We start from the raw sequence: 27,858 nt of genomic DNA, 5'->3' as shown, positions 1-27,858 counted from the left end.
GATACATTCAGGTACCCAAATTTTGGCACATTATATGTCACTCTAAAGGTCAATCCACATTCCACACCATGCTCACATTTGACCAAGCTGTACCTACTTCCTCCTGAAGTTCCTCCCCATTTTCTGTCTCCTGTAGAGGGTGCAAAACTATGTTATGGAAGTATTAAACATGTTCTTACTTTCATGAAGCTGGACACCCATAGAATGGAGTCAAGTTTCACCACTGCGCTTTGTCCCTTAGCAATGCCCTGAATATAGCATTCCATTTCCCAGCAGTTGGTATTGTTACAGTTCTGCAATAAATTATATACAGTATATTAGTACATTTGAGGAGTAATGGCATTGCCTCTAAATTTGATGATATTTTTAACTAATTACTTGTAGCATAATGTAATGATGCCTTATGGGGGCACATTTTTGAAGGGTATTTCACATCTATAAAACACTGTATAAAATAACTGAAGAACACTAGTGTCACATTAAAAATAAAAAAATAAATAAAAAAAGGCTAGTGGGTGACCCCATTTATGAACAGAAAAGAACAGCGGCCTTCCTGTTCGAAGGTCGCAGGGCCATGTGATACTGAATATACGGTATATGCATGGCCTATTCTCAGCAGAGGCTAATGGAAAATACAGTTACTTGCATGCTTGCAAGTAGAAGTATGTTTATTCTTTATCCTATAAGAAGACCTGCTCACTAAGAAGAGGATTTCTTTGGCTCAGGGTAGGCCTAAGCTCCTGAACAAGGTTGCCCACTGATACTAAATTGGTACAAGGGGGAATGGTGCCAGTCAGAGGAGACTGTTAGGATTACATTGTTTACATTTATCCTCTATGTAGGTTTTTTTAACAAGAAAATCCTCTGTGTAGGTTTAGGTGAGCAGGCCTTGACATACAACTGGATTAAAACCGCACTGGCAAAAAATTGTATTGTCTAAACCTTGAGGGAGATTTCAAAAAGGAACACCCATACTGTGGTGAGAAGGTGGGATTCAAGAGGACATAGCAAGAACAGAATATAGAAATTGGAAAGAATTTGCTTGCAGCAAAGAAGAAAGGGAAAGACTCTTAATAGAAGTCTAACTTGGGGACTTGAGCAATAATGTAGAGAGACAAAGAGAGAGAGATTGTAAGAGATGTCATCCAATTCTGCACCTTAATAAACGTAATCCCAATATTTGTGGTAGTGCTGTCACGGTGCTAAAATATAACTTATATTGGAAGGGTAATGTATCACCCTTCTGTTGAATAGACCTACAGTATTTTATTTTCAAAGGTCAGATGGTGTTACCAGTATAATGGATTGATTGTATTGAGACCCATCTCCTGAGCTGGTACTGTTGTCACTTCCAGTGTTACCAACATCCTGGTCCTTATTTGGTTCCTCCCGTTTATTTAGTCTACGGCCATCTGACTTGCTGAAGCTTACAGGTGGTTTAGTTGCCTCCATGATGTCCAGCTAAGGAACACAGAACAGAAGAAAAAATGTTATTGTCAAGGCCTTATTTATAGCCACAGCAGATCAGGTGGCCGCTATAGGGTCCAGCAGCTCAGGAACCATATACAACCGGGCTGGATGCCAGTTTATCCGGCCAGCATTAGCATAAGGTAGACAATATGCAATTAAATGAATATGTATATAGTTCAGGTGCCATTACAAGATTCTAAGTGTTGTAAGCAAGTGATGAGCTACATTTTCAGATATTACTTTGGAGTTGTGCAGAATTCATTGACATGAATGGCATTTAAAAAGGTGTTTGGTGGCTCTACATGATCACATATAATTATGCCCCTTTATCTACAAAATCTGCAAAATATTGTGTATTTTTGTGGTATCAAGAATACAGAATAAAACTAAAAATAGTCATAAAACTATAGTTATATAGTAGGTAAGGTTGAATAAAGACAATAGTCCATCCGGTTAAACCTGTGTAGGTGTACATGTGTCAGTGTCGATAATCATTTCCCTTATCCCTGTATATTGTGTACTTTAAGATGCACGTCCAAGAGTCTTTTAAAAATATAAATACTCCCCACTGACAACACCAATTGTGGAAAAGAGTGCCACATTCATAGTGCTTGTAGTCACTCCTCGTATTTGAGGTCCACCAGTCCCCTTAGTAATTTAGTTGCCCTTCTTTGAACTCTCTCCATTTCCAGCACATCCCTTCTGAGGACTGGTGACCAGAACTGGACAGAATAATCCAGATGTGGCCAGACCAGAGTTTTATAAAGTAGCAGGATTATAGTTTTATCTCTGGAGTATATCTGCATATTCATGCATGCTAATATTCTGCAGGCTTTGGTAGCAGTAGCTTGACATTGCATGCTATTGCTCAGTCTGTCTTCCACTAGGACCCCCAGATCTTTCTCCATCCTTGACTCCCCCAGAGGTTCTCCCCCCAGTGAGTAGTTTGCTTTTATGTTCTTAGGCCCCAAGTTCATTATTTTACATTTCTCCACTATATTATTATAATGAGCATTAAAGTGGTTGTAAACCCTTACAAACCACTTTGACCTACAGGTAAGCCTAGATTAAGGCTTACCTGTAGGTCCAAGCAATATCTCCTAAACCTATATGGTTTAGGAGATATTTGCCCGAAAACGGGCACTGCTGTCTACGGCGCATGCGCCGTAAACAGCGGCGCGCAGGCGCACTGAGCGCGGCATTTCCAAGAATGGAGCTGCCGCGCGTGTCGACTCCCGTGCTCATGCGCGGGAGTGACGTCATCGCGGCTTCGCCGAATGACAGCGGCGGAGCTGCGAGACGCCACCAGCAAGATGGATGCGGCGGACTACAGGGGACAGCGGTGACTTCGCTGGCTCCTGTGTCAGGTAAGTGACACATAATGGACTACTATGCGATGCATAGTAGTCCATTATGCTTTGCCTTTGCAAGGAATGAAAGAGGAAGTAAACCCACCAGGGTTTACTTCCTCTTTAAAAGGGTGCAGAACCTATAGCAATGCTTGCTGCCATTCACCTTTTCGCCATTTAACAATTTTGCCGAAATAAGTCAGGACATATTCTTCTGACCTGTAAATAATTGAGGTCGGAGACCATAGTACATTGCATCTTGTTATCATTCTTCACACGTAATGGGTACAGGAAGACATCTCCCTCATAATTTTCTGGGCTTTGAACAACTAACTTGGCATTGAGTGTGCCTGGTCCAACATTGTATAGCTAAAAAAAAAAAAAAAACGGACAGGGATTAACACAAATAGAAAACTGGAGATAAATGTACTAAACATACCGTAACTGGAGTACTTGATAGCAAATTAAATGACAAACTTACATCAATTTTTTTCCCCACCTTAGTGTAACATGATTGGATGGATACTAACTTAGGTAAGCACTGTTCACATCTAATTTCGGAAAAACAACCCTTTCTGTAATTATAAAAACCTTTAATTTTTATTCAATGCAGAACACTTGTGCAAAAACTACAAAAATCAAGAGCTGTGTGTGGCCACTCTCTATCCCCAGAACGTTATATTTAGAGATCTGCAAATAGTGCAGTTAGGCCCCTTTCACACTTGTGCGACTTGCCCTGCGACTTGGGACTGCAAAGTCACATGGCAAGTAGTGATGGACGAACTTCCGACGGGACGTTTCGCGAACGCGTAACGCGAACGGACCCAAACGTTCGCGAAACCGAACGTTCGCCGCGGGCCCCATTGACTTCAATGGGAGGCGAACTTTGCAAACCTTCATGTCGAATTTGCGGCCACGTGGTAATTATTAGGGGGTAAAACGTAGTCCCACCATCTGGACAATGACATAATACATGTATGAGGTGAATTTGGGATCGATAACTACAAGCATTTTTATTTTATTTGGGAAATTGTTCTAACAATTCAGGACTATGGAGCTAATGAAGGCAATGGAGGAGAGGGAAGGTCAGGGACCAGGGTAGGCAAAGAAGAGGGTGCAGGAGATGATCACCAGCAGCGTGACATACCGGAATGACACATGCACCGTGATAGAGGCATCTGACAGCAGCACCGTAATACAGAGCACTGACAGCAGCACCGTGACATACAGCGCTGACAGCAGCACCGTGACATACAGCGCTGACAGCAGCACCGTGACATACAGCGCTGACAGCAGCACCGTGACATACAGCGCTGACAGCAGCACCGTGACATACAGCGCTGACAGCAGCACCGTGACATACAGCGCTGACAGCAGCACCGTGACATACAGCGCTGACAGCAGCACCGTGACATACAGCGCTGACAGCAGCACCGTGACATACAGCGCTGACAGCAGCACCGTGACATACAGCGCTGACAGCAGCACCGTGACATACAGCGCTGACAGCAGCACCGTGACATACAGCACTGACAGCAGCACCGTAAGCAGCCCCAGGAGGAAGTCAGCACAGCACAGGGATGGTGTGATCCCCTCATAATAAGAACCCCCAGGAGGAAGTCAGCACAGCACAGGGATAGTGTGATCCCTTCATAATAAGAACCCCCAGGAGGAAGTCAGCACAGCACAGGGATATCATAAGCAGCCCCAGTAGAAATATGACACCGCTCAACCTCTTCAAAGAGGAGGGTAGGGGCATATAGTACGGTGTGCTTTTTTGGGTCAAGGAAGTGAGCCAAATGAATTAAGAAGGTCTGTGTGCTTGATTAAAAAAATAGTTTATAGACATATACATGGTCTACTGGTCACATGTGTTGAATTCCTCCGAGATCCATGCCTCATTCATTTTTAGAAATGTGAGGTAGTTAACACTGTGGTGAGCTAGGCGAGTACGCTTATCGGTCACAATCCCCCCTGCTGCGCTGAACGTCCTTTCGGACAGGACACTGGATGAGGGGCAAGCCAACAGTTCGATTGCAAATTGGGCAAGCTCTGGCCAGAGGTCAAGCCTGCCCACCCAGTAGTCTAGGGGTTCATCACTCCTCAGAGCGTCCACATCGGCCGTTAACCCAATGTAGTCGGACACCTGACGGTCTAGGCGTTCCCTGATGCTGGATCCGGATGACACCTGTCGATGGGTCGGCTGAAAGAATGACCTCATATCCGAAGTCACCAACACATCTTCAAACCGGCCTCTTCTTGCAGGCGCTGTTGGATTGGTACCCGCAAATCCTTCTCTGGGAGTGGGAATTGCTCCTCTGCCAGCGCACGCAAAAGCAGAATGCAGCATTTCTCGAAGCAAGGCCTGGAAGTGCTGCATTCTGACAGCCCTCTGCGACGGCGGTAACATTTCCGCCATTTTGTGTTTGTACCGGGGGGTCTAAGTACGTTGCCACCCAGTACTGGTCCTTGACCCTCATGCTTTTTATACGGGGGTCCCTATTAAAACACTGGAGCATGAAGGCCCCCATTTGCACTAAAGTGGAAGCGGTGTGGTGGCCTGGCTCCTGCTCATCATCCAGGATAATGTCGTCCTCTTCATTCTCCTCTCCCCATCCTCGCACAACAGGGATCCCAGAAAGGTTTAAAGCATGCTCTTCTTGCTCCTGCTCATCCGCCCCGGCACCATCCTCCTCTGACTCCTCATCAGACTCCTGTTGTTGACTTGTCTCAGATAGAGTAGCCCCCCCTGGGAATTCATCCAGCATTGCGACTTCCTCATCTTCCCGCTCCTGCTCCTCCACAGCCTGATCAATGACACGACGCAATGCACGCTCCAGAAAGAAGGCATAAGGTACCATGTCACTGATGGCGCCATGGCTGCGACTGACCAGTTTGGTGATCTCCTCAAATGGCCGCAGAAGTCTGCATGTGTCGCGCATGAGCAGCCACTGGCGCGGTGAAAAAAAACCCAGCTCCCCAGAACCGTTTCTTTCGCAGAGTTCATACAGGTAGACGTTAACTGCACGTTTCTGCTGGAGCAGCCTATCAAGCATATAGAAGGTTGAGTTCCATCGCGTCGGGCAATCGCAAATAAGACGTCTGACCGGCAGATGGTGTCGCCGCTGAATGTCAGCAAGGCGAGCCATGGCCGTGTAAGATCTTCTGAAATGGGCCGAGATTTTCCTTGCCTGCCGCAAGATGTCCTGGACCCCAGGGTATTTGACAAGGAATCGCTGCACGACCAAGTTTAAGACGTGTGCCATGCACGGCACGTGCGTGATTTTGCCCTGTTTCAATGCGCTAAGCAGATTGGCACCGTTGTCACACACCACTTTACCAACTGTCAAATTGAGCGGTGTTAGCCACTCATCTGCCTGTGAACGCAAAGCTGAAAGGAGTGCCGGGCCAGTGTGGCTCTTTGCTTCCAGGCACAACAGACGCAGCACGGCATGGCAACGTCTCACCTGGCATGTGGAATAGGTTCTGGGGAGCTTGGGCGGTGCAGTGGAAGAGACGCTAGCAGCGGAAAAGGAGGAGGCAGCTGAGGAGGAGAGGGAGGAGGATGGAGTAGGAGGAGGAGAAGAAGAGTCAGGCCTGCATGCAATCCGTGGCGGTAAAACCAAATCTACACGGGTGCCACGGGTTACATGCTTGACGGCCGTCAGAAGGTTCACCCAGTGGGCAGTAAAACTGATATACCTTCCCTGCCCGTGTTTGCTAGACCACGTGTCTGTGGTCAGATGTATCTTGGCACCGACACTGTGTGCCAGAGATACATTCACTTGCCGCTGAACATGGCCATATAGCTCTGGGATGCCCTTCTCTGAGAAATACTTCCTTCCTGGGACCTTCCATTGTGGTGTTCCAATGGCCACAAATTTGCGAAAGGCCTCCGAGTCCACCAGTTTATATGGCAGTAGTTGGCGGGCTATGAGTTCTGACAAGCCAGCCGCCAACCGTTGGGCAAGAGGGTTATCCGGCGTCATCATTTTTTTACGCTCAAACATTAGGCCCACGGAAGCCTGCCTTTTTGCAGAAAAATGTGAGCTTGGCGTGATGGAAGGTGGAGTGGAGGACAATTGTGAGGAGAGAGGAGAAGGAGAAGTAGAAGACGAGGCTGGACGGTGAGAGCCTGCAGTGTGGCTTTGTGTGTTCCGTTGCTCCCACTGGGCTCGGTGATGGCTGCTCATGTGCCTTCTTAAGGCGGTCGTCCCTAGGTGAGTATTGGGCTTACCGCGACTAACGCGTTGACTGCAAAGATTGCAGATGGCAACGCTATTGTCAGCAGCGGACACGTTAAAAAAAGCCCACACTGCGGAGCCATGTGCCGGTGTCCTGGGAGCGCCAGATGTGACCGTACATGGTCGATGACTCGCTCCTGATACATTTGCAGTCTGCTTTGTCCCTGCTGTGCAATGTAAGTCATTGCTGCTTCTCCTCCCTATCTGCTGGTCCATATCTCCCTCTGAACTCCCCTCCTCTTCCTCTCTTGTGGGCACCCACGTGACATCACTAGACACGTCATCATCAACGTCACCTTCCCCACCGCTATAAGTAGAGATCTCGGAGTAGGCAGCAACACCGGGGACCAACCTCCTCCTTGGGCTGATCTGGGTACTGGCGTCAGACTGCTGAGTAGCGCTTGTTGCTACCTCCTCTTCCTGATCCAATACCAAGAGTGGCTGCGCATCAGAAATGTCCTCTTGATATGGATCGGAAAATAATTCCAGTGACTCAAGCGGAAGGTATGTGGTGGTGGTGGTGGTGGTCGTGTTGTTGGTGGTAGTGTCTTTGGGGGTGCACATAGCAGAGAGTGAAGAAGAGGGTGCAGATCGAGAGGATGAGGAGGGTGCAGAAGAGTAAGGCTGAGCGAGCCACTCAACCAAGTCTGGTGCATCCTTTAAAGTAATTGAACGCACCTTCTGCAACTTCCCACTTTGGCTCAAGCCTGTTGCTCCTGCCCTACCCCTACCACCCCTGCGGAAGGGCCTGCCTCTTCCTCTGCCTGTCATTTTTTAAATGACCCTGTGACAAAACTCTTAGTCCCTATACCGATGAAGGACTGCTGCAGTATAGGGCAGCGGTCAGCAGTGGTGCACGTCAACCCTATCTATTGTGGACCGATAGCGGTCCTTACAGAACAGCAGACTGTACCGCACTCAAGCCTATGTACCGTAGCACCCTATACCAAGTTACCAGTCCTTATAAGAACTTTTGTGGACCAAGCAGGTTGTGTATTAGTGTTTAGCAGACTGTACGTCAGTCCCTATACCGCTGAAGGACTGCTGCAGTATAGGGCAGCGGTCAGCAGTGGTGCACGTCAACCCTATCTATTGTGGACCGATAGCGGTCCTTACAGAACAGCAGACTGTACCGCACTCAAGCCTATGTACCGTAGCACCCTATACCAAGTTACCAGTCCTTATAAGAACTTTTGTGGACCAAGCAGGTTGTGTATTAGTGTTTAGCAGACTGTACGTCAGTCCCTATACCGCTGAAGGACTGCTGCAGTATAGGGCAGCGGTCAGCAGTGGTGCACGTCAACCCTATCTATTGTGGACCGATAGCGGTCCTTACAGAACAGCAGACTGTACCGCACTCAAGCCTATGTACCGTAGCACCCTATACCAAGTTACCAGTCCTTATAAGAACTTTTGTGGAACAAGCAGGTTGTGTGTTAGTGATTAGCAGACTGTACGTCAGTCCCTATACCGCTGAAGGACTGCTGCAGTATAGGTGAGCGGTCAGCAGTGGTGCACGTCAACCCTATCTATTGTGGACCGATAGCGGTCCTTACAGAACAGCAGACTGTACCGCACTCAAGCCTATGTACCGTAGCACCCTATACCAAGTTACCAGTCCTTATAAGAACTTTTGTGGACCAAGCAGGTTGTGTATTAGTGTTTAGCAGACTGTACGTCAGTCCCTATACCGCTGAAGGACTGCTGCAGTATAGGGCAGCGGTCAGCAGTGGTGCACGTCAACCCTATCTATTGTGGACCGATAGCGGTCCTTACAGAACAGCAGACTGTACCGCACTCAAGCCTATGTACCGTAGCACCCTATACCAAGTTACCAGTCCTTATAAGAACTTTTGTGGAACAAGCAGGTTGTGTGTTAGTGATTAGCAGACTGTACGTCAGTCCCTATACCGCTGAAGGACTGCTGCAGTATAGGTGAGCGGTCAGCAGTGGTGCACGTCAACCCTATCTATTGTGGACCTATAGCGGTCCTTACAGAACAGCAGACTGTACCGCACTCAAGCCTATGTACCGTAGCACCCTATACCAAGTTACCAGTCCTTATAAGAACTTTTGTGGACCAAGCAGGTTGTGTATTAGTGTTTAGCAGACTGTACGTCAGTCCCTATACCGCTGAAGGACTGCTGCAGTATAGGTGAGCGGTCAGCAGTGGTGCACGTCAACCCTATCTATTGTGGACCGATAGCGGTCCTTACAGAACAGCAGACTGTACCGCACTCAAGCCTATGTACCGTAGCACCCTATACCAAGTTACCAGTCCTTATAAGAACTTTTGTGGACCAAGCAGGTTGTGTATTAGTGTTTAGCAGACTGTACGTCAGTCCCTATACCGCTGAAGGACTGCTGCAGTATAGGGCAGCGGTCAGCAGTGGTGCACGTCAACCCTATCTATTGTGGACCGATAGCGGTCCTTACAGAACAGCAGACTGTACCGCACTCAAGCCTATGTACCGTAGCACCCTATACCAAGTTACCAGTCCTTATAAGAACTTTTGTGGAACAAGCAGGTTGTGTGTTAGTGATTAGCAGACTGTACGTCAGTCCCTATACCGCTGAAGGACTGCTGCAGTATAGGTGAGCGGTCAGCAGTGGTGCACGTCAACCCTATCTATTGTGGACCTATAGCGGTCCTTACAGAACAGCAGACTGTACCGCACTCAAGCCTATGTACCGTAGCACCCTATACCAAGTTACCAGTCCTTATAAGAACTTTTGTGGACCAAGCAGGTTGTGTATTAGTGTTTAGCAGACTGTACGTCAGTCCCTATACCGCTGAAGGACTGCTGCAGTATAGGGCAGCGGTCAGCAGTGGTGCACGTCAACCCTATCTATTGTGGACCGATAGCGGTCCTTACAGAACAGCAGACTGTACCGCACTCAAGCCTATGTACCGTAGCACCCTATACCAAGTTACCAGTCCTTATAAGAACTTTTGTGGACCAAGCAGGTTGTGTATTAGTGTTTAGCAGACTGTACGTCAGTCCCTATACCGCTGAAGGACTGCTGCAGTATAGGGCAGCGGTCAGCAGTGGTGCACGTCAACCCTATCTATTGTGGACCGATAGCGGTCCTTACAGAACAGCAGACTGTACCGCACTCAAGCCTATGTACCGTAGCACCCTATACCAAGTTACCAGTCCTTATAAGAACTTTTGTGGAACAAGCAGGTTGTGTGTTAGTGATTAGCAGACTGTACGTCAGTCCCTATACCGCTGAAGGACTGCTGCAGTATAGGTGAGCGGTCAGCAGTGGTGCACGTCAACCCTATCTATTGTGGACCGATAGCGGTCCTTACAGAACAGCAGACTGTACCGCACTCAAGCCTATGTACCGTAGCACCCTATACCAAGTTACCAGTCCTTATAAGAACTTTTGTGGACCAAGCAGGTTGTGTATTAGTGTTTAGCAGACTGTACGTCAGTCCCTATACCGCTGAAGGACTGCTGCAGTATAGGGCAGCGGTCAGCAGTGGTGCACGTCAACCCTATCTATTGTGGACCGATAGCGGTCCTTACAGAACAGCAGACTGTACCGCACTCAAGCCTATGTACCGTAGCACCCTATACCAAGTTACCAGTCCTTATAAGAACTTTTGTGGACCAAGCAGGTTGTGTATTAGTGTTTAGCAGACTGTACGTCAGTCCCTATACCGCTGAAGGACTGCTGCAGTATAGGGCAGCGGTCAGCAGTGGTGCACGTCAACCCTATCTATTGTGGACCGATAGCGGTCCTTACAGAACAGCAGACTGTACCGCACTCAAGCCTATGTACCGTAGCACCCTATACCAAGTTACCAGTCCTTATAAGAACTTTTGTGGAACAAGCAGGTTGTGTGTTAGTGATTAGCAGACTGTACGTCAGTCCCTATACCGCTGAAGGACTGCTGCAGTATAGGGCAGCGGTCAGCAGTGGTGCACGTCCACCCTATCTATTGTGGACCGATAGCGGTCCTTACAGAACAGCAGACTGTACCGCACTCAAGCCTATGTACCGTAGCACCCTATACCAAGTTACCAGTCCTTATAAGAACTTTTGTGGAACAAGTGAGTTGTGAATGTTTAGCAGACTGCAGCAGAAGGGCAGCAGTCAAGTATAATATCCTTTCTATATTTGGAAGAAAGAATATTATACATGTACAAGCCTATTACTGTACCACTGATACCAGTCCTGAAAAGAACCTTTGTGGAACTAATAATAACAGCAAGTCTTTAAAATTACCCTCACTGCCTGACAACACTGCTTCCTTCCTGTCCCTATACAAATTGGCAAAAAAAGAGAACGATTAGTGGTTACTGGAACAGCTCTTTTGTGGACCTTGATAGTAACAGCTAATGATGATGATGATGATGATGATGATGAAAGACTAATCTGGCTGTCCCTGTAGCATACACCGTCCTTTCCCTTTCTCTAAACTAACAAAAGACACTCAGGCTGCTGCAAGAATCAGCAGCACAGCAAACCTATCAACACCTAACACCTATACCAGTCCTGAAAAGAACTTTTGTGTACCAAATAGCTAGTGGTTTATCTCTCCCTACTCCACACAGGAACCTGTCCCTATCGTAACAGAAGAAAGAATGTAAAATGGCCACCGGATCGGGTGTATTTATAGGTTAGGGGGAATGTACAAGTGTCCATGTGCTGTCATGTCTCAATTGGCTGTCCTGTATCACATGATAAACGTGTCACCAAAGGTTAAAGTTCTTGTATACATTAAACACGTAAGTCCGCCGCGGCGAACGACGGAAAAAGGCGTTCGAACGTGCGGACCGCGAATGTCGGAAATTCGCCGCGAAACGACCGCCGGGCGAACCGTTCGGCCATCACTAATGGCAAGTAATACTCCATGATTTTCAATGCGTACCGTTCAAATCTGTGTGACTTCAAGTCGCAGCAACTTAAAAGTAGTCCCTGTACAACTTTAGTTCGACTTTGAGGTGACTTGATGTCCCTAGACCTCAACATTACACAGGCATTGCTTCAAGTGGCTGCAAAATCGCGTGACTTTCAGGTCCTACAAGTGTGAAAGGGGCCTCAGAAATGCTAAAAAAAATTTTTTAATTAGTGTTCTGCTTTATAGTTTGTACCATTAATTTTATGACCATCCTGCTATAAATAATATTAGAAGCATTTGTTAATGGAATACAACCTTGTTTCTATTTTAGATAAAATGTTACCATTGTCTTGGATAATATAGTTTCCTTTGACAGGGAATGGACCTTATTTCATCATCTTTAAATCTGTTTTATCATAATTTTATTGTGTCTTTATTACATATAATCAAAGGAAAGTGTGATAAGTGACCAGGATTACCTCATAGACATGAGTCACTATCTTCCCCTTGTCCTCTGGTTTACTGGACTCCTCTCGTGGTTTCCACTTAGGTAATGGAAGAAAGACCTCAGCTGGTTGGGCACTCCTAGAGAATTGCAAGAAGAGCAGTAACATCTTGGGCCACCATCAGTGATCACCTTCTGAAAATGCTGTTTCACTGACTGTTTTGGTGACCCACTGATTTCAATACTACTCTGAATCACTGATATAAAAAAACAAAAAATAAAAAACATGCAGCTGGAGAAAACCAAGTGCAAGTCAGAAGTCCTTATCTGAAGGATAAAAACCTCAAAGTACTGAAGCTAGGGGAATAGAATGACAGCCACGCAATTCGAGTTTTCACAAGAAGCCAGCAATGTCAACTTCCATGTTTCCTACATTGGCCTCATGCAAGGCCATAGCACAAAGTACCGTAGTAGTTTTAAAAAATTAACAATGGCAGCCAATAAAAAGTCAGTTATGGTCTGTTCATTTATGCCTCTAATATATGAGATCTAATTGGCTGGTAAGAAGTAATATCCACCATTGCTGTTTGCCCTCTGTTATCAATTAAGCCTGTACATCTGGAAACACCTTCAATTTTCCTTTTTTCCCCCATAAACATGCCCCGTTGTTATTCATGCCCATGTCTATGTTCTATCTCTATAGTAAACATGACTTTAAAAAAGGGAGTGAATCTCCAACTGCATGGGCCAGATTAAGAATAGACAGATCCTTCTCTGATGAATCTGTTAAGTGGGGCAGAGTATATAACAAGACAAATGTCCAATATACTCCAATATACTCACCCATGGAGCTCTGCTGACACTTGTACGGACACATTCAAATTTATCCAGACCATTGGACTGCTGGAATTATGACTGTTATGGCTTAAACAAAAGAAAAAAAAATAACACGTGATTTTGCCATGATCACTTTACCAAAAAATAGCATTATTAGGAGGGATTTTCCTGGTGCCAGCCAGCATTCTCTATGGAAAGAGGTGCAGCAGATCTATCTGTTTGATTTTCATAAAATTTCTTTTTTCTATGTTTTACCAAATTACACAAATTGAACAGAAAACCCATACCAAAGAAATACATATTAACCATTTGACTACTGAAAAGCTTTATCCCCTTTATGACCAGGACATTTTTTCGCTATTCAGCACTGCGCTACTTTAAGGTGGCAATTGCTCGGTCATGCAACACTGTATGCAAATGAAATGATAAAATCATGGTTTCCTGGCGGATAGGTCAATCATAAGGCTTCAATATTTTCAGTCAGAGAAACATTCTTACCTGCATACTGCTTTGGGGTCACTGATTCCAAGTATTGAAACCAAGGAATCAATATACCAGTCAGGCAACTAATATTTTCCGAAGAAAAAGTGACATGTTCCCCTTAAAGAGGAACTGTAGTCTGCTCACATCATTTGTCATAAAAACATATTTTCCATTCTAAAGCTTCCCTCCAACCACTTTGCCTATTTAGTTTATATATAATGTGGTTCTATACTTGCCAAATATGCTGCAAAAAGCTCCCTCCACTGAGTCTGGCTGCAACCATTTTAACTGTTCTGTTCACTTCCTGGATTTACAAAGACACACAGAGGCACACCTCCAGCTCTGCAGCTCCCATTGGCCCTCTTATGACTCCCCTTTCCTGGCAAACTCTCACAGAGTTAGAGAGATACCTGTGCATGATGGCACAAGCCTAGGCTTTTTTACCAGACAAGAAAAAGGAAGTGGGCTGTATAAGATATTTACTGGCAGAAAAAAAGATGTTTTACTATTCAAAGTTAAAACAACAAGGGCAGGAGACTTAAAGCGGGAGTCCACCGGGACTCCGCGTTTTTTTTTTTTTTTTAAGCCAGCAGCTACAAATACTGCAGCTGCTGACTTTTAAAATAGTGACACTTACCTGTCCAGCGCGCCCGCGATGTCGGCACCCGAAGCCGATCGCTAGGTCGTCTGTCGGGTCCTGCCGCCGCCATCTTGGGTATGGGAATCAGGAAATGGAGCCTTTCGGCTTCATTTCCCGGTTCCCTACTGCGTAATCTACGCCCCTTTCCGCAGACAGCTATCCCGGAAGTGGGTGCATTTACCTGGATTATCCAGGTAACTGCACCCCCCTCCCCCCTGAAAGGTGCCAATTGTGGCGCCGGAGGGGGGGGGGATTCCGATGAGCGGAGGTCCATTTTAGGGTGGACCTCCGCTTTAATAGATGGAAAGTTGAAAAAATGATTGAAGCTCTGCTTTAATTTTGTTCTGGTCAGTTAACGTGTATGTAAAGGCAAAACCTTTTTATTAGTTGTGAATAGAGTAGAAAAGGATTATACCCTTTGTCAAGTTTCCATTGCTTTCTGTTTATCCTTTAGACCATTGTTACCTGTTATAGTGTAGACTAAGAGGATTTTCCCTCACATTGGAGAGATTTTCTGCTGCTTCCTGTTGCATCTCCAGGACAGGAAATGAAAGGAAATCTCCATATTGGGACACAGACAGCAACAAATGAACTGACAGGTTTAAATCTTTTCTTACTCTTTAATGTAAAAAAATGCTTAAAGTGGAGTTCCATACAAAAATGGAACTTCCGCTTTTCGGAATCCTTCCCTTCTCCGGTGTCACATTTGGCACCTTTCAGGGGGGAGGGGGGAGCAGATACCTGTCTAATACAGGTATTTTGCTCCCACTTCTGGACATAGATACCCGCGGGTATCTACGCCACTTCCCATTCCCCCCCACCCTGTCTTCCGGGAGACACACGGGTCCCAGGAGACAGAAGGGACCAGTGGGAACACGCAGTTCGAGTCAGGTGTGCGCATTGGGGAACCAGGAAGTGAAGCTTCACTACCTGATTCCCTTAACAAAGATGGCAGCAGCAGCACCCGAGAGCCGAGCGACAGATTTTTTTTCAAAATTATAATTTTTTTGTTTATAGTGCAAAAAATTAAAACCACAGAGGTGATCAAATACCACCAAAAAGAAAGCTCTATTTGTGGGGAAAAAAAGGACTTACATTTTGTTTGGGTTAGAGCGTCGTACAACTGCACAATTGTCAGTTAAAGCCACACAGTGCCATATTGCAAAAATTGGCCTGGTCATCAAGGGGGTAAATCCTTCCAGGGCTGAAGTGCTTAAATTAACGATTCTGGCACTACAAAGAGGCATAAAATAGATCAATCTCACCTTTGGATCTGCATGGGGAAGGAGAAGTTGCCCTCGCTGTTCTCCAGGTAACTGATGCTCAGCTGTAGCCCTGCGTGGACCTAGATGAAAGTGACAGAACAATATGCAGTGATGGGAGTCAGCAGACAAAATACATTTTCCTTGTGCTCCAAACTTTATCTCTAAATTGACGTAATGGCCCTCTTGTATGAAAGAGCCGAGTCACGTCACCTCTGCACTCTCTGATGTGAATAAAGTACTACAATGCACATCGATAAAAAGCCAAACTTTTCTAGCGTTGGGTTGAGTGGGAAGGAATAAGAACCCATGTTGGGTTTTTACTGATATTTGGGGCTATATTAGAGAGATTTTCCCTCATTAACTGTCATGGTGACAACAATTTCACCAGACAAGAAAAAAGGGAAAATCTCCAACAGCAACACAAGCAGAAATAAGTGAGCTTTATTATGTTGAGCAGGGGGTTGCTTTTTATTGCTGTCTGTTTCTCTGCTGGATATTGTCCCTCCCTTCCTGTTTGGTGAAACTGCTGCCACGAGGACAATACAGAGGGTCCCCAAGTTGCAAACGGGTTAGGGACTGCCTGTTTGTTCCTAAATAAATTAAATAAGTGCAGCGCTAAAAGGCACCTATATAAAATAAGTGTATGTGTACAAAAATAAATAAAAAATGATAAACAATGGTCCACTAGAGTCCCAAGAGGATGTTCACAATCGTGAAACCAGTCCACCATAACTTCAAGATGGAGTACCTCCCATTGTGGAACATATGAAATTCTCAACTGGCATTCATGACGTTAAAAACTCCCAACCTTCTCAGGCCTTAGAAATTCTTGGAATCAGATTATGAAGTAATTATTGAAGGTGGATACTCTTACCGGATAGGTTGGACACATCCACCGTATAGTAGCGTGTCATGAAGGCTTATGGGGGGCTCTGATCACACAAACCCAGGTATAGTCAGCCGGATGATGGTTAGCCTCAAGGTTCCTCGTCTTGAATCCCTTATGGTTTCCGATTGAAGGGGGTCGGTAAACCATCCAAGCCGTGAACAGCTGTAGAACTTGGCACCAAATATCTCATGGAGATTCCAAACATAAGGAGACGACGTTGTCTCCTTACGTTTGGAATCTCCATGAGATATTTGGACAGTTGGACTGTTTGGTGCTCTCATTAGGCTGTATATAGGTAGCTACTCAACTTTGGGATGTCCTGCCATTTTTAAGGGGTGTCCTCATTTTGCAGAGCCCTGCCGAGTTGGAGCTAGTGTGTCCAGTGATATTTCGATTGATTCATTAAAAATCTCTATCCAGTTCCTCAAGTTTACTTGTGTTTAGCAGTAAAAATCTGACAGGGGTTCTAATGCTTCCCTGTTCTAGCCAAAACAAAACAATAAAAAATGTTTAGGCTGGACTTTCACTTTAGGATTGGTGTTTCATTACAGCAATGTTCTTCTCTCCAACGTCAACTTTGTATGTATTAGCCAATGGTGGCTTGTAAGGAAATTTAGCCATCAGCGTCTCTGAGAGATATAAGAAGTTGGTGGAAGATTCAATCTAGCTGAGCCAAAGCACAATTGAGGGAGTTGACCTAAAGACTCACCTGTGTTCCATTGTCCATGGGATTCCCAAGCTCACACACCACATGCTCACTGTTGTTTTCTTTTCTTGGACTGCACAGAATCTTCTCCTGGTAGAGAAGACCATGTTAGCAAAGACGGTAAGTGATCTTCATGGTGTCCTCACAACACACTAAGCTCTGTCCAATCTTTAGTATGATAAGAAGTGTGCCAGTACATACAGTATTATAAACTCTTCCTCCAAAGCACAGTAACAAAATGAGAACTGTGATGGTAAGGGAAGAAATCAGCATAAGACATCACCTTGACATAGGTTAAAGGCCTGCTGTGGATGCAGTTTCTCTACTTCTACATACCTTACTTTCTCCCAAGATGTCCATGTAATGAGCCCCAGAGGGGAGCCAGGCATGCAGCTCTGCTTCATAGGCCCGTTCTCCAAAATTCATAGCACTAAAGTTAACTTGTACATAATTATCAATACCAATGATGAGCGGTTCTTCACTACGAAGGAAACAGACTGTTAGCTAGCCCAAAATAAGAATGCCTTCTCAAAGACTTAATGGCCCACAGTCGGGGTAACGGAGGTAGACTCACCAGCTGGCACTCAGTTGTAGGTCAGGTACACAGATATTGTTCTCTGCACAACCCAATGAAATATGAATCTAAACTCATAGAAGAAGGAGAAAGGAGACGTTGTCATACAAAATACTGAGGATGTTATGGCATAGTGCTACTATATTCATGCACACAACTACTATTTTGTTTGCAAGAAAACAGAAATGGTGCTGGAAAGCACTGTCCAGTTCTGCCTTGTTAGATTACAGAACACTATCCACTCTACTCACCTCCATAACATAAGGGGAGAGGTTCTGTAGTTCAACAGGGGAAAATTGGGCAGCACTGACAACACTGCTTAGGATTTTAGTGCAGGAGAAACACTATTGTCAGCTGACTAGGAAAAAAGAAGCACATTGGTTTGTTTTTTGCCCAGAAAACACATACTAGGGAGACTTCCAGGCAGGAAATTATGGGAATCTCCCCAACGGGGACACACACAAAAATAAATGTTTAATAGAGTGGAAAGGGTTAGACCCTTATTATTGTTCTCTGTGCCCTAAGGCTAGTTTACACTTGCTTCAAAACAAGGCTTTGAACGCACTTTGTTAAAGCTCTCTGAACACTAGTGAAAGCCCCTGTCACTAAATAAAATGGTTAGCTTACAGTCCTGTTTACACCTTGCTTTTGCTTCAGCTTCACTTCAAAAATTATACCCCATGTCGTTTTAGGCTGGGTTCACACTATTGCAAATTGGATGCGGGTTTCCCTAACCTACGCCCATAAAAACTCACTCATCCATGTCTTTATGGACCTTGCTTTGTACACTGGTGTACAGTCATGTCAAAACAGGAAGGGGTCATCCCCAAACTGTCCCATCAAAGTTGGGAGCATGAAATTGTCCAAAATTACTTTGTATGCTGGAACTAAGGGGCTAAACCCAACCCCTGAAAAACAACCCCACACCATAATCCCCCCTCCACCAAATGATTTGGACCAGTGCACAAAGCAAGGTCCATAAAGACATGGGTCAGTGAGTTTGGGGTGGAGGAACTTGAATGTTCTTCCCAGAAAAGATGAAGTTGTTATACCTGCAAAGTGTGGACCAACTCAATATTGAACCCCACAAACTAAGACCGGGATGCCATTAAAGTTCATGTGTGTGTAATGGGAGGTGTCCCAATACTTTTGAGAATATAGTGTATATACAGTATCTCACAGAAGTGAGTACATCCCTCACATTTTTGTAAATATTTTATTATTTATTTTCATGTGACAACACTGACGAAATGACACTTTGCTACAATGTAAAGTAGTGAGTGTACAGCTTGTATAACAGTCCCCTCAAAATAACTCAACACACAGCCATGTGAAAATGTCCAAATTAGGCCCAAAGTGTCAATATTTTGTGTGGCCACCATTATTTGCCAGCACGGCCTTAACACTCTTGGGCATGGAGTTCACCAGAGCTTCAACAGCTTTTGAGGGGACAGTAAAATAGCTCAACACACAGCCATTAATGTCTAAACCGCTGGCAACAAAACTGAGTACACCCCTAAGTGCAAATGTTCAAATTGGTCCCAATTAGCTGTTTTCCCTCCCTGGTGTCATGTGACTTGTTTGTGCTACAAGTTCTCAGGTGTGATTTGGGAGAAAGTGTGTTAAATTTGGTGTTATCGCTCTCACTCTCTCATACTGGTCACTGGAAGTTCAACATGGAACCTCATGGCAAAGAACTCTCTGAATATTGACACTTTGGGCCCAATTTGGACATTAATGGCTGTGTGTGAAGTTATTTTGAGGGGACCGCAAATTTACAATGTTCTACAAGCTGTACACTCACTACTTTACATTGTAGCAAAGTGTAATTTATTTAGTGTTGTCACATGAAAAGATATAATAAAATATTTACAAAAATGTGAGGGGTGTACTCACTTTTGTGAGATACGGTAGGTCGGCACCAGGGTGGATTTGATTTTTTTAAATGAAATAGAACTTTATTGAAAAAACAAAAAATGAGAAGCAGCACCGTATACAAGATCTGATACATATTAGGCATAAGCCTTCAACCTTTGTTATGTAACACTAAATCATATAAACTCAGTACAACCGCATACTACTTAGATCAGACAAAAAATAATTAAACAGTAGAGTTCTGTGAAGAAAGGAGACCCTAGTTTATATTCCAGTGACTATCATATCCCTCCTACAATAGTAGACAGTCCATAACTAGATCAGCCGGAGCAAGACCAGGAACGTCCAGCTAAGGCGCCCAGATTTTGTTGAATTTTTTCACACTAACCCTGTGCTGGTAAATGTATTTTTCCAGCCTGATAGTATCGCCCATTTGATACAGCCACTCCTTCTCTGTGGGGGGTTCCGTTGATTTCCAGTGCCTTAAAATGAATTTCATGGTTTGGAAAAGGGCCCTAGCGATCGCTAGACTAGAGCCTTCTTCCTCAGGGATATCATCCATAATTCCCAACAAACACAGTTTAGGGTGTCCAGTGAAATGGACCTGAATTACTTGGTTAATAGTTCCCAACACATCCTTCCAATAGATATGCAAATATGGGCACCATAGGATATGGATCAGGTTACCATGGCCCCTCATGCATCTTATACAGGAAGGATCATCACACAAACCCATTCTCACCAGTCTTGCTGGCATGTAATGGACACGTTGGAGTAGATACAACTGGGACAGTCTCTGGGCCACATTTAAGGAGCACCAGGGAACTGTTGCAAGTGCCTCCTCTCATTGGTCCTCCTCGAAAGCTCCAACGTCCCCTTCCCATTTGGAAATGAACCCCTGTAGTGCTGTCAGGCAGGAACTTGTTGAGCAGCATAGAGTAGCTGCATGAGATAAAGCCTTTGTACGAGATCACTTCCCTCATATAATGGAAAATGGGTTTGGTACTCTGAGTCTACGCATCCATTTCCGGTTGGGCCTTGACCACATGTTGGAGTTGGAAGTAATAAAACAGCATAGAGGCAGGGAGTTTAAGTTCCAAATGCAGAGCATGGAATGGACGTAGTTTGCCATCCCTAAATATTTGGGTCATATGAGTAATCCCGTACTGTTGCCATCTTGTGCCATATTATAATTTCTCCAACTCCAAGTACCTCTTGTTTCCCCATATGGGGTTAACCCTGGTGAATACAGCTGGTTTGATTTAGAGAACCATAATGCCTCCTCCTTCCTGTTGTAAACCAGAGAAGATGTGCCGTAGGGTCCAAGTTCAACACCGGAGCACTAGCAGGTTACAAGACCCTGGCTATGTGCTGGAGCTGGGAGGCCATATAGTACAACTATGGGTTTGGAAGTGCCATCCCACCTGCTTCGTTGGGGCACTGTAACTGTTCCAATTTTACCCTGGCTGTAGAGTTTATCCTCATAAGGGACCCGAAAATGGAATCGATCACTCAAAATTGCATCAATGGAACAACCATAAAGGAGTTGTGAAGTATGTATAAAATCTGTGGCATCAAGATCATTTTTTTCAAGTTTATCCGGCCTACCTGAGATAATTTCAATCTAGATCACACTTTTGCCCGATCCCTGCAGCGATTAAGTAAGGAGGGCAGATTTAAGGTAATATACTCTAGAGGATTAGGTGTAACCTGCATTCCCAAGTACCTGAATTCCATGGATATGGGGATATCTAGTAGAGTTGTCAACTGTTGGTCAGACTTCTTATCTAATAGTATGAGAGATGACTTATGCCCCATACACACGATCGGAAATTCCGCCAGGAAAAGTCCAATGTGAGCTTTTGGTCGGAAATTTCAACCATGTGTATGTTCCATCTGACTTTTGCTGGCGGAATTTCCGCCAGCAAAAGATTGAGAGCAGGTTCTCAAATTTTCGGTTGGAAAAAGTTCAGATCAGAAATTCCGATCGTCTGTAGCAATTCTTACGCGCAAAATTCCTACGCATGTTTGGAAAAAATTTGATGCATGCTCGGAAGCATTTAACTTCATTTTCTCGGCTCGTCATAGTGTTGCACGTCACCGCTAGGGATGAGCCGAACACCCCCCGGTTTGGTTCGCACCAGAACCTGCGTACAGGCTGAAAATTTGCGGGAGCTTTAGAAACTTTCAAACGTTCTAAATCAAAAGTGCTAATTTTAAAGGCTAACATGCAAGTTTTTGCCCTAAAAAGGGTTTGGGGACCCGGCTCCTGCCCCAGGGGACATGTATCAATGCAAAAAAAAAAGTTTTAAAAACTGCAATTTTTTCGGGAGCACTGATTTTAATGATGCTTAAAGTAAAAAAAAAAAAAGTGAAATATTCCTTTAAATATCATGCCTGAGGGGTGTCTATAGTATGCCTGTGAAGTGCCATGTGTTTCCCGTGTTTAGAACAGTCCCTGCACAAAATTAAATTTCGAACGGAAAAAAGTTATTTATTTATTAAAACTGCTTGCGGTTTTAATTTAATGTCTGGTTCCGGCAATATGGATGAAAATCTTTGATAAAAATGGCATGGGTAGCCCCCCCCCCCCCTGCCCATTACCAGCCCCTTTGGGTCTTATACGGATATTAACAGGAACCCCGTACCCAAATTAAAAAGAGGAAAGGCGTGGGGCCCCCAGGCCCTATATACTCAGAACAGCGGTATACAGGCGGTGCAAACAAGACAGGGACTGTGTAGGTTCGTTGTTAAGTAGAATCTGTTTGTAATTTTGAACTGGTACATTTTTAAAGTGTAGCTCCAGTCAAAAAATCTATTTTTAAGCTTTTTGGAAAACATAGGGAAGGGTTATCACCCCTGTAACATTTTTTTTGCTGTCTGTGCACCTCTTCAGAAGATTTCACCTCACTTTCTGTCCCAATGACAAATGATTTTTGAAAATTTGTTTTTTTTTAATAAAACAAGGATTGGGATAAAGCATCAGTGGAGAGGAGACACGTTTTTCCCATATCAACTCTTGCAGGAGAGAATTTCCCTTCCTAGGGGTAGATTTCATCTCACTTCCTGTTGTCTCCTTCCGTTTGCAAGTAGGAGACGTGTGTAAGGCCGCGTACACACGCGGGGACTGTTCGCCCAACTTTGTCCGCTGAACAGTGTTTCGGCGGACAGTCCGCTCGTGTGTGGGCTTTCAGCGGACAGTTTCAGCGAACAGTCCGCTGAACAAGGTTTTTCGGAATTTCCGAAAAACTGTCCGCTGAAACTTTGTTTCAGCGAACAGTCCCCTCGTGTGTAGGCTTGTTCGTCAAACTAAGTTCTGCGCATGCTCAGAAAGGATTTACACGCCGAAAGTTATAATGCAGTGTATAGGACGTCGTATTTTTCGTCCCGTCGTACGTGCCGTTCACGTCATCGCGCACGGTTTCAGCAAACTGTTCGTTCGTCGTATGTGGCCATGTCCGTCCATGCTAATTTTGAGCGGACTGTTTGCTGAAACTGTTTGACGGACAAAGTTGGGCGAACAGTCCCCGCGTGTGTACGCGGCCTAAGTTGGATGTTTGAAAGGTGTTGGTGTTGCCACAACACTAAGCCCTCAAAGTGACTCTTGGTGGGTGCTAGAACTCCCTGCTGTGAACTATTATATCAAGAATTGTAATTACATGCAATTGCTGAACAGTGGTAGAAAAATTGGGCCTTTGCTGGTGGTGGTGGTGCTGGTGCCATAACACTGTAAGTCCTCACAGTTACTCTTGGTGGGTGCTGGAACAGGCCCTGCTGTGAAATATTATATCAAGAATTGTAATTTCATGCACCTGTTGAACAGGGGCACAAAAATTGGGCCTTAGGCACTGGTGCCACAACACCTCACAGAAACTCTAGTTGGAGAGCAGGAATGAGTCCTGCTGCAAAGTATTGCATCAAAAATTGTAATTACATGCCCCTGTTAAACAGGGGCTGAAAAATTGGGCCTTAGGCACTGGTGCTGATGCCACAACACTGCAACCTCTCACAGATACTCTAGTTGGAGTGCAGGAATGAGCCTTGCTGCAAAGTATTGCATCAAAAATTGTAATTACACGCCCCTGTTAAACAGGGGCTGAAAAATTGGGCCTTAGCCACTGGTGGTGGCGCCCAGAACCAAAAATGTTCTTCCAAGCTATCAGCAGGATCATTGAGGAGCAAGAGGATAGTCAGTTTGCATAACAGGATAGTCACTCAGCATCAGTATAGGCAGTCTTGAAGGGATCTGACATTTCAAAAAAAATATTCGGTACATCAGCTTCAGGTGCTTGGTATCTGGTGGTAATCCAAGACTGATTCATCTTTATGAAGGTCAGTCGATCAACCGAGTCGATGGACAGGCGCACCCTGTGATCGATTGCAAAGCCTCCAGCAGCACTGAATGTGCGTTCCAAAAGAACGCTGGATGCAGGACAGGCCAGTAGCCAATTGCATAGTGTGCAAGCTCTGGCCAGTGATCCATCCTCAAGACCCAGTAACCCAGAGGATTTTCTGTGGGAAAGGTGTCCAAGTCTGATCTTGCCCCTAGGTATTCCTGCACCATGTAAATCAGATGCTGGTGATGGTTGCTGGAACCGATCGTACCTTGGCGCTGCGGACTAAAAAATTGTCTGAACGCATCGGTCAGGCAGCCCCCTTCTCTGCCGCTCTTTCTGTGACTGACCGAAGCCTCGGCAACACGTTGTCCAGGACCAGGAATCTGTAACCTCCCAGTGAATGAATGAAATACTTGTATAGCGCACAATGCAAACTGAATCGCCTCAAGGCGCTGTGGCGAGCATTGATCATCAGCTAGAAGAGGAAGGTCTTGAGTTTTTTCCTAAAAGCCAGGTGATTTTCTTCCAGGCGGATGTTGATTGGTAGAGTATTCCATAGCCGAGGACCTTGGACATCGAATCTCTGATCCCCCTTGGATTTATACCGGGCTTTGGGCACAAGGAGGAGGTTTTTGTTGGCTGATCAAAGACTGCGGTTTGGTGTGTAATGATTTATTTTCTCCATTAGGTATTGCGGAGCTTCTCTATGCACGCATTTGTGGGTGAGGCAAAGGGTCGTGAACGTGATCCGATTTTTTACGGTTAGCCAATGTAAGCTCCTCAGGGAAGGAGAGATGGATTCGCCGTGTTTTGGATCAATTGTAATCGCGCAGTCTCTGGGAACGCGTTGCACAGACCTTGAAGACCTGAAGACCTGAAGATGTCTCATCCTCTGTGACGGCAAGATAAGGTCCGCAACCTTAGCCTTGTACCGTGGATCAAGGAGAGTTGCCAGCCAGTAATGATCCCTCTCCTTGATCCGCTGAATACGAGGATCCTTCCACAGGCTTTTCAGAATCAGGGAGGCCATGCAGCATAGGTTAGCTGAGGCATTCGGTCCAGAGTCCTCTGGGTCACTAAGGACGACATGATCCACAGCCACCTCCTCCCATCCACGTACAAGTCCATGGGTTTCTTGGGACTGTAAATGATCCCTAATGCTGCTGATGCTGAGTGCCGGGCTCCACCTCCATGCTGACACAATCCTCCTCCTCCTTCTCCTCGTCCTCTTCATGTGTGATCGGCGGGCCAGCAGGAACACTGTCTGGATAAAGGGGTCCTTGAGAGGCAAGTAAGTCCTCTTCCTGCCTCTGTTCATCCTCAAGTGCCCTGTCCATTATTCCATGCAGCGTGTGCTCCAACAGGTGGACAAGAGGTACAGTGTCACTAATGCATGCACTGTCACTGCTCACCATCCTCGTGGCCTCCTCAAATGATGACAGGACAGTGCATGCATCCCTGATCATGGCCCACTGGCGTGTGGAAAAAAAACGAGCTCCCCTGACCCTGTCCTGGTGCCGTAGTCGCACAGGTACTCATTGATGGCCCTCTGCTGCATGTGCAGCCACTGCAGCATGGCCAACGTTGCGTTCCACCTGGTGGGCATGTCACAGATTAGGCGGTTCTTGGGCAGGTTCAATCCCTTTTGGAGGCCAGCCAGGCAAGCACTGGCATTATATGACCGGCGGAAACGCACACAGACTTTCCTGGCCTGCCTCAGGACATCCTGTAAGCCTGGGTACCTGCCCAAGAACCGCTGCACCACCAAGTTAAGGATGTGAGCCACACAGGGCACATGGGTCAGTTGTCCCTGTCAGAGGGCGGAGAGGAGGTTGGTGACATTGTCGCAAACCACCATTCCTGGCTTAAGCTGGCGTGGCGTCAACCACCTCTCAGCCTGCCCCTGCATAGCTGATAGAATATCTGCCCCAGTGTGGCTCCTGTCCCAGAAGCACACCAGCGCAAGCACGGCATGGCATCTTTTTGCCTGCGTACTTGCGTAGCCCCTTGAACGCCTATGGGGCACCGCTGGCTCCGAGGACAAAGCACAGGAAGAGGCCATGGAGGAAGAAGAAGAGGAGGGGTGGAGAAGAGAGGTGTGTCACAATCACCAGTAGTAGCATTTTGGAGGCGTGGTGGCGGAACAAACTCCAACACTACTGCACCTTGTCCTGCATCCTTTCCAGCTGCCAGAAGAGTCACCCAATGCGCCGTGAAAGATAAGTAACGTCGTTGTCCATGCCTGCTGGACCATGAGTCAGCGGTAATATGGACATTGGCTTTCACATGCCGGTAGAGAGCCGTTATCGCCTTTCCGTGAGAAAACGTGGTGTTTGGGAACCTGCCACTGAGAAAATGTGCATTGCACAAACTCACAGAAGGGGCCCGAGTCTACGAACTGAAAGGGCAGCAGTTGAAATCCTAGAAATTTAGCCAAGCTAGCATTCAACCGCTAGGCATGTGGATGGCTGGGAGTGAACTTCTTTCAACGGTCCAGCAGCTGGGGCAGGAAAATTTTCCTGGTACAATCGGACAATCGGTGTACCGCTAGCAGATTGCCCGCAAGTACTTGGCTGTGACACACATAATTCTACACCTTGATTCCTCTCAGTGCAGGTTTCAGAGAGGACTGAAAGTTTAGTGGGGTTGGAGATCCCAGCTGATGAGGAGCAAGGAGAGGTCTGCATTGTTCTTTAGTGTGGGTCTTTTAGGTACGCTTGCCAACGAACTGCATGGCAGGTCGACATATGTCTGGTCTAGCATGTGGTACCCAAGCGGCTGATGTTTTGGCCACACGAGATACGTTTGAAACATATGTTGCAAATAGCAGCGGTGCGATCTGATGAACTCATCTCAAAAAAGGCCCACACCAAAGAACTTTTGGAGTAGCGCGCAGAGGCAGCGCCCTGCATAGGCGGAGCTCTGCGGTGTGATTCAGTCAGTGTGCTGCCCTTAAGCTGGCCCTTGGAGGGCATCCTGCCTCGTTAAAGCCTCTTGGTTAAAGCCTGATGTTTTATTTTCAGTTTAAATGTGTACCAATAAAGAATGCCCTTTTGTCCTCCTGGAGATGTTCATATCTAACCAAGCCTGTCTTCTCTCCTGATCAGATCTCACCTGTTGTTGCAGGAAGGTGTTCCCTTGTATCAGAGGTGGTAAAACACTCAATGATTGTTCAGTCTCCATGCTAAAGTTCACTGTTACAGCTATGGGGCTCAGCTTGTCTTTAAACTCAGTGCCATGCTATGGGAAATAACAAAATAGGTTCAGTCTGACAGATATATAAAACAGAATATGCAATAGTGGCGGGGCACACACCTTTAGAAATGCTTTGGTGTTAGTGCAGGTCAGTTGTGAGTTGCTTTTAACATTCACAGTGATTGTACTGTTTGGCTGGAGTGAGGAAAAGAAGGATCTGCGCAGAAATCTGCTTTTCTGACTGTCCAGCTGGATTTCCATGGAAAAACCTGAAAAGAAAAAAATAAGAGCAACATAGAAAGTGGCTTTAGCCCATCCAAAACGAACATTTTAATTTCAAGTAAATGTTGATGGGGTGAGTCACCCATTGATTTCATATGTCTCTGAAGAATTGAAAAATGCTTCCAGACCCTTTCAGATTCTTATGCCCCGTACACACGAGCGGATTTTTAGTCGAAATTCCACTCAAGCTTGTCTTGCATACACATGGTCACACAAAAGTTCTCTGAACTTTTGACCGTCAAGAACGCAGTGACATACAACACTACGAGGAGCCGAGAAAATGAATTTCAATGCTTTCCGAGCATGGTTTGAATTGTTTCCGAGAATGCGTAGGAATTTTGCGCGTCGGAATTTGTACAGGCGATCGCATTTTCAGATAGGAATTGTTCCCGACCGAAAAATAGAGAACATG

At 45.7% G+C, this 27,858-nt stretch overlaps 1 protein-coding gene across 2 annotated transcripts in view; it reads right to left on the bottom strand.

Moving 5' to 3' along the window:
* LOC143935914 (integrin alpha-IIb-like) overlaps positions 1 to 27,858 on the bottom strand; it is a 96,553-nt gene that overhangs the window by 32,814 nt on the left and 35,881 nt on the right. For both annotated transcript variants that reach the window (XM_077460105.1, XM_077460104.1), the window contains exons 17-27: positions 27,285 to 27,433; positions 27,084 to 27,209; positions 17,758 to 17,825; positions 17,520 to 17,664; positions 17,187 to 17,273; positions 15,589 to 15,668; positions 13,207 to 13,287; positions 12,398 to 12,503; positions 3,039 to 3,188; positions 1,294 to 1,461; positions 180 to 293 (exon numbers count right to left, since the gene is read on the bottom strand). In XM_077460105.1, the coding sequence (XP_077316231.1) occupies positions 180 to 293; positions 1,294 to 1,461; positions 3,039 to 3,188; positions 12,398 to 12,503; positions 13,207 to 13,287; positions 15,589 to 15,668; positions 17,187 to 17,273; positions 17,520 to 17,664; positions 17,758 to 17,825; positions 27,084 to 27,209; positions 27,285 to 27,433 (1,274 nt within the window). The remainder of the gene's footprint in view (positions 1 to 179; positions 294 to 1,293; positions 1,462 to 3,038; positions 3,189 to 12,397; positions 12,504 to 13,206; positions 13,288 to 15,588; positions 15,669 to 17,186; positions 17,274 to 17,519; positions 17,665 to 17,757; positions 17,826 to 27,083; positions 27,210 to 27,284; positions 27,434 to 27,858) is intronic.

Source organism: Lithobates pipiens, unplaced genomic scaffold (genome assembly GCF_037356315.1).
Source record: "Lithobates pipiens isolate NorthernLeopardFrog02 unplaced genomic scaffold, aLitPip1_a1.2 Scaffold_28, whole genome shotgun sequence".
NCBI classification, from domain to species: Eukaryota; Metazoa; Chordata; class Amphibia; order Anura; family Ranidae; genus Lithobates; species Lithobates pipiens.
Note: the sequence above shows the minus strand (reverse complement) of the source record. Positions and strands in the feature narration are given on the sequence as shown.